Consider the following 11288-nt stretch of genomic DNA (forward strand, 5'->3'; position numbering starts at 1 on the left):
GAAGTGAACATTCTGCTTGGAACATATAAAGGTTATTTTTAAATATCAGCAAGGTGATTTCCCCTATCAGGTTCTCCATCTAGCCAAATGACTGTATTGCTGCATTTACAGAAAAAAAATGTCAAAGCTGTTCTTCCAGCCATGTGTCTTCTTTGCCTTGGTGAACCATCCCACAGTACCGAGCGCTGGAGATGTGTCGCCAGGCCCTAAGTGCTGCCGCTGTGAAAATCTCTTGGCTCCTGCTGAGCAGCCGGGCAGTGGAGACAGTGATTTCTAGGACAACGTCAATGTTGCAGAATTCAGAAGCAAGTGTACTCTTCAGTTTTAGGTTTGAGGAGTCCTGTGAGCCCTGTGGGACCGGGAAGTCTCATAAAGCATATGGTTAGCAAATTGTGTGAATTCCAGTCTGAAACAAATGTAAAAAGAGAGGAACTGTTTTTAGCACTGTGTTTTTTTACCGTCGGCGCTTACGTTAGGATTGTGTTAGAAATAGGAACACTAAACTTTTACAGCTGGCAGCAGGTGGAGGATGATGAACAGAAGGGTTGTTCTGGATGTGCAGGGGAAAGGCGAAATGCAGGCAATGGGACTTAGAGGGTCTGCTGTTTGAATAACATAACCCTTTAGGTGCAGCCAGCAGGAACCCCCACGGGCAATCATCATTCATTTCTGCTCCCCTGAGGCTGTCACCGGCTCAGCGTGTGTCCTGCTCCCAGCCCCTCACCCTGCTGCTGTCTTGGGGGGACAGTGAAAGGGGAGGAAGGGTGGCGTTATCTTGGTGAACCAAACATCTGCCACGTCACCCTAGTCCCCCCATCCCTGGGGAGTGCCTTTCACTGAATTTAATTTCTCATCTGTGCCAGCAGGGAACAACCTCTCCACGGTACAAACCTGCACTGGACACCAGCCCTGCAGACATGCCGGCATTTGCTTGAGCCGCTTCCCCTGCCCCATCTGCAGGTTGCTAACGCGTCTCTTCCTGAGACTGGCCAACGCAGAAGTGACCCTGCGGTGCTTCCTCCTTCCTCTGCCTGGTGACGGTGTTCACTGCAGGTGTCCATATCCATGACACAGCTGCAGTCACACACGCCTCTTGATCTCCTCATATGGTATTTCGAGCCAAGTCATGGTTGTTTTTAGGAAAAGATCCCAAACTTGAGCCTTGCTTTAACCCGATGACTTACTCAAAAATGTGCCTGCAGGACGCCCCGTGTGCAGGAATCCTACTGAGCAGGTGCTGCTGTCTGGCCGGTGAGCGCCTTGGGGCACGTGGTGCGTCGGATGGTCTCACGGACTGCTCCTGCCTCAGGGGTGACACTGACACCGCCACCCAGCAGGGCCCCGATCACTTCTGGCACCTCCTGCTAACTGACGTGACCTTCTTGCTCTTAAAAGTTGGGTAAGACAGTAGAGCACTCTTGGCCCGTTTCCCAACACTATATACATAATTGGGACCACGTGGTCATTACCTTCAGCTTCCGCTTATGGGGGACAACTGTGCAAAAAAAGGGTCATTCTGGGAAGATCACGAACCACTGCCTCCCCATGGCCTGATTCAGCAGAGGCTACAAGTCACTTACCAGCATTTTTTTTATAAATGTAAGACCAAAAGTCAAAGCTAATAGAGCAGGAAGGGCCCCACTAGTGTTTATAGATCCCTAGGATAGCATGGAAAAATATCGATACAGTACACGAGATATCTGGGAAAGCATTCTCTGGCCATGGGCTGTACTGGGCACACATCAGCCAGGTGAGGGCAGAGACGCTCGCCTGGGGTTGCTGAACCCCCGTTATGTTGTTTCCCCACAGGTGTGGCCGTGCCAGTGGTGTTGATCTCAGCAGATGGCTCCTCGCTGTGCCCGTAGCTGGGGATGGAGGTTGGCAGAACCGACAGGGCTGAGGTACCGATTTCCCTGATGGTTCTAAGGCTGGAGGTGTTGGTCTACAGAAGGGGCAGGCAGGGCAGGCGAGGGGAGGGCTGGCAGGCGATGTGAGGGAGAGGTGCGATGCTGCAGGCCTGACAGTCAGCGAGGACGTGGTTGGGAGCCTCGGGGTGAGGATGAGGGGGATGGAAAACAAAGCAGATGTCGTGGTGGGTGTCTCCTGCCGCTCGCCCAGCCGGGACGCCAGCACTGCGCAGTTCCTCTGGGGGCACTTGGAGAAATCTCTGGAGCGCTGACCCTGGCCCTTGTGGCAGCTGCCAACTCTTGTTTATGTTTCCCCCCCCGGTCCGGTCTTGTGTCTGCCCGGGGTGCAGCCAGGCCAGGGGAGGAGGGTCCCAGCCTGGCCGGCAGCTCCCTCCCTGGCCGTTCCTGGGGTGATTTGGGGTTCCTTTGCTGCGGCAGTGAGGCTATGCCGGGCTGCGGAGCTGAGCGGGGTGGGAGGCGAGGAAGGGTGTGAATGTCTCGAGGCTGGGAAGGGCTTTGCAGCGAGCCCTGTCCCCGCGGGAGGGGACGCTGGCCGTGTTCAGGACGAAGGCCTTGCGGCCCTGGCTGGGGTGTGTGCCCGTGCCCCGCCCTGGCCCCCCAAGGTCTGTCCTGGTGCCGGGGGCTCCGTGCTGCCTTGGCTGTCTTGTGCCCATTGCTCAGCTTGGCGAGGGCCCCGCACTTCTCGTGGAACAGCAGCGCCTCATTGGACAGCGGCGCCCCTGGACCCGCCCACGCCACTCCTGCATAGACCTCGCCCCCTCTGGGGACACACCGCCCGGGAGGGGCCGCACCCTCCAGAGAACACCCTGTCTGGTCATTATGGCCCAGGAGAGTGGGGAAAGGCCTGCCCCGAGGTGGGACACACCCCCTGGAGAGGCCCCACCCTCCAAGACAAGCCCCACCCCTCGACCCCCCATTTATCCCCTGGTTTGGAAAAGGAAACACAGTGAAGGCTCCGCCCCTGTGCTGTGACACCCCCAGAAGAGGCCCCGCCCCTGGGAAGGGTCCACCCAGGAGGCTTTAACCCATGAGGGGTTAAGGGAGAAATGGGGCAGAAATGGGGGGGGATGGGGGTCCCCACTGCTGGTGTCTGTGTCCCCCCGACAGCGGGGGCTCCAGTGCTGGGGGGCCCTGATCAGGGGAGTCCCAATGCTGGGGGCTGTGTCACCTTGAGGGGGGGTGTATGGGGGACCCAGTTCTGGGGGGCTGCATCACCCCAGTGTTGGGGGACCCCAGTAAGGGGGGTTGGGGGACACCATGCTGGGGGCTGCATTGCCCGGATCTTGGCATTCCCAATGCAGGGGGTCCCCATGCTGGGGGGCTGCAGCACCCCCATACTGGGGCTCCCAATGCAGGGGCGGCGATGCTGGGGATCCATGTTGAGGTGTCCCTGCCCCACTTACACCCATGCACCCAGTTACCTCCTGCCCTTCCCCAGGAACCCCCAGCCCCCTGCTTCCCCAGTCCCCTCTCCAGTCCTCCCTTTCCAGTCTCCCCCAGTTCTCCCAGTTAACCCCAGCCTGCTCTTCCCCAGTCCCCCTGATACCAGGGGACTGGAACCACGGGATCATCTGTAAAACAACTCGCTAATCTATAGATAACAAAATGTACGCCTCTCAGTTTAGACCCCTAACAGTAGATAACAGGATGCTCCAGTGTCCGCAGAGTGAAAATTGTGGCTGTGAACAAGCCCAGGCCAGACTCTATTTCGGCAAAGAGCCTCCAGGAAAAGCGAGCATGCGCGGAGTAAAGGCTCATCAAACGGACACAGTGAGGAAGACTCTAATTAGCCACTAGAGACCACCAGAGGAGCACCGACTCATTTAGATCAACGGAAGTGAGCATGTGCAAAGTACTAATGCATATGTTACCTAGTTCTAGGAAAAGTATGAATATGCTCATGGCTTTGTGGAAATTTAGTGCCTATGACTGAATTGCTTTCACTCTAAGCTGTGCAGCGTTAGGAGTCGGTGCGCTCACCTCTGCGAAATTATTCACGTGTGCGCCCAGCGCTGCAATACAGAATGCCTGCTTTCTGACCCTCCAAAATGAGTCTGAGAGAGTTTCCTCGACCGCTTTTTGGGTATCAGTTGAATAGAGCACAAGTGCTCTGGGGAGGAACAGCCCCACGCACCGGTATATCCTGGGGCTGCCCAGCTGGAAAGCGGCGTTGCAGAAAAGGGGGACCTGGGGGACACCAAGTTGAACGTGAGCCAATAATGTACCGCTGCTGCAAAGAAGGGCAACGGCATCCCGGGCTGCGTCAGGAGGAGAGCTGCCGGCAGGTCAGGGGAGATGCTCCCACCCCTTCGTTCAGCGCTGGTGAGTGCTGCGAGAGCTGGAGTGCTGGGTCCAGTTCTGAGCTCCCCAGTGCGGGAGAGACATGGACAGAGAGTCCAGCAAAGGGCCACAAAGATGATGAAGGGACGGGAGCATCTCACATGAGGAAAGGTGAGAGAGCTGGGCCTGTTCAGCCTGGGGAAGGCTCAGGGGGATCCTGGCAGTGTCTGTAAATACCTACAGGGAGGGTGCAGAGAAGCCCTATTGGCTTCCAGAGTGGAAACAAAAAAGGGGTAACGAGGCATGATTGTCTTCACAGACATCAAACAAATCTGGAGAGTTAGTTTCTAAGGCAAGTCACTGGCATGTAAACAAAACGATGGATCATACCCTGAGCTGCTTCCCACCGAGGCCTGTCCGCTCTGCACTGGCTGCACCAGGTCCTGCCTCTGAAGCTGCCAGGACCATCCATCCCAACCCCCCCTTGCTGCGCTCCTGGCCCCTGGCACGTGATGGTGCTGCAGCTCCCAGCTCGGCTCCCACCCAGGGGTGCCCCGCACGCCTCCAGCTGAGCTGGGATCTCTGGGCACTGGGGCGGGCCCTTTGCTTCTGGACCATGGCTTGAAGGGAGCTGTCCTGGCTCTGGAGATGATGCTGTGTCACGGTCCCACCAAGTCCAGGTTTCTGTCAAGAGGCCTCGGCTTGGACACCCAGCACGGAGCCCAGGCTGCACTGAGCTGCCCTCCGAGCAGGGCTGGTCATCTCCCCAGCCCACAGCTGGCTGCCCCAGCGCCCCGCTAGCCAGAGGGGTCACTGGGACAGAGCTGCGGGGTAGCTCTAGGGCTGAGCTGGGTTAGCTGGGGGCAGGGGGGGTCTGGTGGGTTTGGGACAGGGTTCCAGTGTGGAGCAACCGAAGGGGATGGAGCAGCGAGAGGCTGGGAGCAGTGGCAGCAGGAGGCTGAGGAGTCCATGGGAGTGTGTGTGTGCAGGCAGGGAGTGTCTGTGTCTGTGTGTGTGTGTGTGTGCTGGTGTGCAGTCAGGGAGTGTCTGTGTGTGTGTGTGTGTGTGTGTGCGTGCTGGTGTGCAGTCAGGGAGTGTCTGTGTGTGTGTGTGTGTGTGCTGGTGTGCAGTCGGGGGTGTCTGTGTGTGTGTGTGTGTGTGTGTGTGTGCTGGTGTGCAATCAGGGAGTGTCTGTGTGTGTGTGTGTGCTGGTGTGCAGGCAGGGAGTGTCTGTGTGTGTGTGTGTGTGAGCGCTGGTGTGCAGGCAGGGAGTGTCTGTGTGTGTGTGTGTGTGTGCGCGCTGGTGTGCAGGCAGGGAGTGTCTGTGTGTGTGTGTGTGTGTGCGCGCTGGTGTGCAGTCAGGGGGTGTCTGTGTGTGTGTGTGTGTGTGTGTGTGTGTGTGTGTGTGCTGGTGTGCAGTCAGGGAGTGTCTGTGTGTGTGTGTGTGTGCTGGTGTGCAGTCAGGGGGTGTCTGTGTGTGTATGTGTGCTGGTGTGCAGGCAGGGAGTGTCTGTGTGTGTGTGTGTGCGCGCGCTGGTGTGCAGGCAGGGAGTGTCTGTGTGTGTGTGTGTGCAGTCAGGGGGCTGTGTGTTGTCCCAAAAGCGGGTTCTTTCACCCGGTGCACAATCACCCCATCAACACACTGATTGTTGCTTGCAGACAATTTTCGTTCGTATCAGCTCATGGGGCAGGGGTTGCATTAACCCCCCACCTCCCGCTGCACGAATGACCACTGGCAGAGGCGCTGTGAAACAAACACTGAAACTTTAATGAAATAAGAATGAGTTGGAGACAGGGGAGAGGGCTGGGGCTGGAGCGGGCGGCACGCTGTCCCGTGGTGTCCCTCAGGGTTCTGGCTCGCTTGGCGGGCACGTTGTTGCCATCAGGTGCTCTCCACTTGCTGCTGCCCGCCACCACGCCGTCCCTGTCCGGCTTCACCTCCCGCGAGGTTTTTGAGTGTTTTCCCACCCGTCACACCACCATCTTCCTCCTCTTGGGTGGGATGTTGTCCCGCAGGGAGGTCTCTCGTTTCTTGGCACTCCTGGCCGGGGTGGGGCGCTTGGCCCGCTTGCCCCCCGCCCGGCCCGATCCGGGCACCCCCCGGCCAGAGACAGCGCCCAAGGGCAGCGGCAGGCGGGTCAGAAGCACCCGGGGCTGCCTCCGCAGCACCTCCTCCATCAGCTGGGCTGTGTGGGCTGGGTGATTCCGGGAGGGACGTGAGCGGCTGGGCAGAGGGGTCTCCTGAGGACCCTTCAGCGCATTCTCCAGGGGCAGGCGAGTCAGAAGCACCCGGGGCTGCCTCCGCAGCACCTCCTCCATCAGCCGGGCCGTGCGGGGCGGGTGACGCCGGGAAGGACGCGAGGGGCTGGGCAGGGGACTCAGCAGCGGGATCCCCTGTGGGCTCAGCAGGTGACTGTCCGGAAGAGCCTTCAGGGGACCCTTCTGGGGTCTCTTCGCAGGACTGTCCTCGGAGCTCTCCCCCGAGCTCTCATCCGAGCTCTCCTCCGAGCTCTCCTCAGATGTCTCCGAAGGACTCGGTGGCAGCCAGGTGGGCAGTTCTGCCCCCATCCTGCCCTGCTGCCCTGTGGGGTCCTGCGAGGGGGAGGCTGGCACCCCCCAGAAGGGGTCGGCGTCCCCCAGCATCGCTGCTGACAGGTGGTCCTTGGCCCAGTTGCCCTGCATCCCGTAGCCCAAGAAGTTGGGGGCTTTGTTGGAGGAGACTGTGCTGTCGAGGCTGTCATGGACGTCGGGGAAGATGTTTTCACCGTCCACCAGCATCACCACCGCCACTTGCTCATTGTCGCAGCCGCCCTCTGCCCTGTACTCCGAGAGGTGGGGGAGCTCGTTAAGGGAGGTGCTCAAGTTGGAGACGTGGGGGACACTGGGGACGGTGTCCTTGCCATCCCCCAGCCCTGCCGCCACGGCTCGCTCCTTGGGGCAGCCGCCCTCCGTCACGTACCTGCAGAGGTCAGGGAGCTCCTTGAGGACCTCAGCAGGCAAGCTGGGGACACTGGCGGTCAAGACGGTGTCCCCACTGTCCCCTAGATGTGCCACCATCGCTCGGTCCTGGGGGCAGTCACCGTCCACCACGTACACAGAGAGGTCGGGGAGCTCATCACAGCACATGGTGCTGGTGAGGCTGTTGGGGAAATCAAGGACATCAGGGACAGTGTCCTCACTGTTCCCCACTCCCACCACCACCCGCTTCCACATACCTGGAGAGGTCGGGGAGCTCACCGAGGAGGGCCGTCAGCTCTGGGACATCGGAGAGAGCGTCCTCACTGTCCCCCAGCCTTGCCGCCACTGCCTGCTCCTTGGGGCTGCTGCCCTCCGCCACGTAGGCAGAGACGTCGGGGAGCTGCTGGAGGAAGGCAGTCACGCTGGGGCTGTCGAGGACGTCGGGGATGGTGTCCTCGCCATCCACGGTGTTAAGCCAAGCGAGGATCTGTTGGGCAGTGGTGTCCTCTGCCTCCTCAGGAAAGGCCTCCGCGAAGGCGTCCAGCCCCTGCTCGGGCAGGTCTGCGGGCTTCCCCGGGGCTGCCAGGGTGGTCACTGCTGCTGCAAAAGCAAAGCCAACCCAAGTCCAGGCCATGCAACCTTTCCTCAGCTTGGCTGTCTGCCTGTGGGCTCTGCCAGCCCCTAAACTCACCTTTGGGCTTTATGGTGGCTCTGCCAGTCAGCGGAGCCAGGGCGGGCTGGTGGGCGCTGGCAGCAGGGACGCTGTCCTCGACGGCCACTGCCTCCATGTTGGAGGCCTCCGGCAGCTTCTGGGCGCTGCCGGGCGTGTTGTGGAGCAGAGGGGGGCCCTGCACCCAGCGCTGAGCTGCGGGGTGGCAGGGTGACGGGGGGCTGGGGCGGGCAGGGACGTGCAGCAGGCAGGAGCCCGTGGGGTACAGGGGCTCCTCCTGGACCACGGTCCCCGGCCCCAGCCCCATCGGCTGGGGGGGCACCAGCGTCCTCCCCACCACCTGCTGTCCCCAGCCATGGGCAGGGGGACAGGGAGCAGCCATGGAGCAGAACTGCACCCCTGGGGGGAGCTGCACCATGGGAGGGAGCCACATGCCGGGGTGGAGCTGCACCAGCTGCCCCGGGGCCCCCATGGGCCCTGGCCCCCCCTGCCAGACACTGGCCTGGGGCAGCTGGTAGGTGATGGGGGGCAGCTGGGCAGGCTCAGAGGCCGCCGGCAGACCCGGGACAGAGCGCAGCATGTCTGCTGTGACCGGTGGCGGCGCGGCTGCAGCACTGACGCTCTGACACCCTGTCGTCGGGTGGTTTGGATCTGCCCCATTATGACATCACCCCTAACGACACCCCGTAACCGGGGACCGGCTGTGAGCCGCTCCGCAGGCAATGGGCTCCTGGACACTCCGGCCCCTCGCTCCATGGCTGCCCTCAGCCTTTGCTTACCCACAGCCCAGACGACACTGGGCCCTGTACCTACACCCTGTCGATGGCTGCTCTGAGCAAAACCAGCCTGTGACTCCCCTGCAACTTTTCAGTGTTATTTGGCCTGGTGTAAAGCTCCCCAGATGTGGGCACCAGCTGCCCTGGTACCAGCTCACGCAGGAGGAAGCCGAGGCACAGGCTGGCTAACGGCAGTGATGAAGCCGCAACTACTCTGTCCCTGCCGTATCTGCTGCCAGTTTGGAGGGGTGGAAGGCGCCACCCAGGGCACAGGAGAGGAGAGCGGGGGGACAGGGAGCCCCGTCCTGACTCCTCACTGGCTTCACTCCTGGCCAGCTGCTTTTCCTCTGTGCCAGGATGGAGAGCACAGCGGGGGCTGGGGGGCGTTGGTCCCCCAGGAGCTGTGTGGGATCCCGGGGTGTCGCTGAACAGGGGGTCTCTGCCCGCAGGTGCCTGTGGGAATTAAGAATTGGTAGTTAGCAAAATGTAAACTGGCCTTGAGGTTAGAAGAATGATTGTGGATAACTGAGGCAGCATTATGGAACACCCTGTTGGGTGAAAAACAGCAGGAAAAAGCACCACCTGCAGAGTGTGGTGAGCATGTAAGTTATAAACAGGCAAAACCTGAAGGTCAGTAGGATGTAAAAGTGAAAATGAACCTATGTAAACAGGTGGTCATAAATTGGGAGCGGGCACACAGTGCAGCAGCATTTGCTCTTGGCAATGCCCCCCCTTCAACAAACTGCGCGTCGCCCCGACCCCAGCTGGACCGAGACCAACAAATATTCATGTAATTTCCGAGCAGTGCACACCTATTTCCAGAGGATCTAATGCATCTGTTAATACATTGCACAAGTGTACTAAAATTTGGGGAAGGGTCTCTGAGGGGCTTCCATGGGGGTTTTCGGTGGTCTGTGGTGGTCCCTAGTGGTGGCTGAAGAGGTGTCTTAGTGTCCTTTCCATGAACTCTGAGGTTTTTTTCATATAAGACCTCATCTTGGCTCATTGCTCTGTCTGTAAAGTTTCTCAGCTTTCTTACCTTCAGCTCCCACAGGTGTCTGTTGGCTTCTCTGCCCTCCCCGGGATGGACCCATCACAGTGGCAAAAATTATGTCCTTGGGTGCATTCTTGTCTGAGGCCCCTTACAGCCATTAGCACCAACTGCTTGCAGGCATCAGCTACAGGCATCAACTCCCCCTTTTCTTGAGACTTTGGACTCATAAATCCAAGGTCTCAATACTTAATACCTCATTTTCATGCAGATTTGTCTACAACAACACTGAATCATAATGCAAGCTAAGATATAGATGCAGACCATTACTATTATCATTAGAAACAGATTTCTTAACCATACCCAATTCAGTAGCCATGAGGTAAGTTTGTGCCACAATTCTTCAAAGCCCCAGGACGTATCATCCTTGGTGGCCTGAGGCAGGACTTTGGTCTGTTCCCAAATTTCTGCCAAATCCGTGGAAATTCTGCCATTCTGATCTACGTATACACAACAGCTTGTGTTAATCACGGTGCAGACACCCCCTTGCGAGGCCAAGGGCCATTCGATTTTGTTACACTACCTGAGACAAACTGGACACTTCAATTTGCAACGCTTGTGTGGCGTCCATAGTTCTGTTTTCTATGTTCTCGATTATGGTGGATATATTTACAGTTGTCTTTTCCAATTCACTTACTCCAAGCCGAGAGAGAAACCATCTGACGAAACTGTGGAATGCCTAAGGACACTCTGCTATAGCACTGTGAGTCCTTCTGCTTCGTTTAAGGAGGGTCCTCGCCCATCCACTCTGTTCATGCAGCTTATTAACTGCTGTCGTGCTCGGGACTAGGGCTCCTGGTGCACACTCCTTCCCATCCTAGGGGCAGTATTTTCCGAGCTCGGTTACCGCATAGCCAGTACCATCCTGTTCCTTCTGCTCGGGGTACAGGCCACCTAACTGAGGGTTTAAATCTATGTAACAGGGCTAGATCAAATTGGCTGTCTACAGAATTCATGTAACTGTTACAGCCCTTGGCTAGTCCTACAGCTATAGTATTGTTGTTTGTGCAGTCTGGAGTTGCATCATTCAGATGACATCGCTGTATGCAAGCACAGTTATAGGATACCTGTGGTGGTTCTTCCATTTGGATTTCTTGTTGAGTAGTCATCTTAGCACTGCCCCGCTGAAAGGCTGCGCTCACTGTAATCTGTCCATAGCTCTGGCCTCCAGCAATGGTGATATCGTATAAGGGGGTACCATCAGGCGTTGGAATCCCCATGTACTTTGCTGTTCCAGTTAACAATGTGTCTGGGTTTGCCACTACAGGATGAATATCCTGGGTTATCTGATTTATTGCCCTCAGGTCCTGGACCAACCAGCAATCCTTACCATCGGCCTTTTTAACCAGCAAAATGGGGGGGGGGGGGGTGTGTGTTTTGACTCACACTCCACTAGTAACTTATACTTTAAGAATTTCTCAATTATTGGCACCAACCCCTTTCCAGCTTCTAGCTTTAGAGGACACTGTTTAATTCTTACCGGGGATGATCTTGGTTTAAGGTCAATTCTTACTGGGTCTGCTCTTTTGGATTTTCCCGGGACTCCTCCGGCCCATACAATAGGAATCACAGCACCTTCTACTCCTGCAGGTACCTGCTGTAACTCTGCTTGCCTCTGGAACATA

The 11288-nt window shown here is 57.9% G+C and overlaps 1 protein-coding gene across 1 annotated transcript; it reads right to left on the bottom strand.

Annotated features, from left to right (window-relative positions):
- Positions 1 to 2350: 2350 nt before the first annotated feature.
- On the bottom strand, positions 2351 to 10917 carry LOC141949926 (uncharacterized). Its single transcript, XM_074884092.1, has 8 exons — positions 9967 to 10917; positions 7858 to 9065; positions 7424 to 7766; positions 7168 to 7347; positions 6537 to 7026; positions 4063 to 4115; positions 2608 to 2688; positions 2351 to 2492 (listed from the first exon to the last, which is right to left on the bottom strand). Exons 2-8 carry the CDS (start codon positions 8414 to 8416, stop codon positions 2351 to 2353), a joined length of 1848 nt encoding a protein of 615 aa, XP_074740193.1. The 5' UTR covers positions 8417 to 9065; positions 9967 to 10917.
- Between the last annotated feature and the right edge of the window lie 371 nt (positions 10918 to 11288).

Source organism: Strix uralensis, chromosome 14 (assembly GCF_047716275.1).
Source record: "Strix uralensis isolate ZFMK-TIS-50842 chromosome 14, bStrUra1, whole genome shotgun sequence".
Lineage (NCBI taxonomy): Eukaryota > Metazoa > Chordata > Aves > Strigiformes > Strigidae > Strix > Strix uralensis.

What these genes read in the sequence shown, in the direction of transcription:
- LOC141949926 (XM_074884092.1), bottom strand. Translation starts at nt 8,416, where the DNA reads ATGCTGCGCTCTGTCCCGGGTCTGCCGGCGGCCTCTGAGCCTGCCCAG. An exon ending in GAGCTCCCTGACCTCTGCAG is followed by an intron (nt 7,027 to 7,167) that starts GTACGTGACGGA and finishes CTCGGAGTACAG; the next exon opens with GGCAGAGGGCGGCTGCGACA. An exon ending in GCGCTGCTGTTCCACGAGAA is followed by an intron (nt 2,493 to 2,607) that starts GTGCGGGGCCCT and finishes CACACACCCCAG; the next exon opens with CCAGGGCCGCAAGGCCTTCG.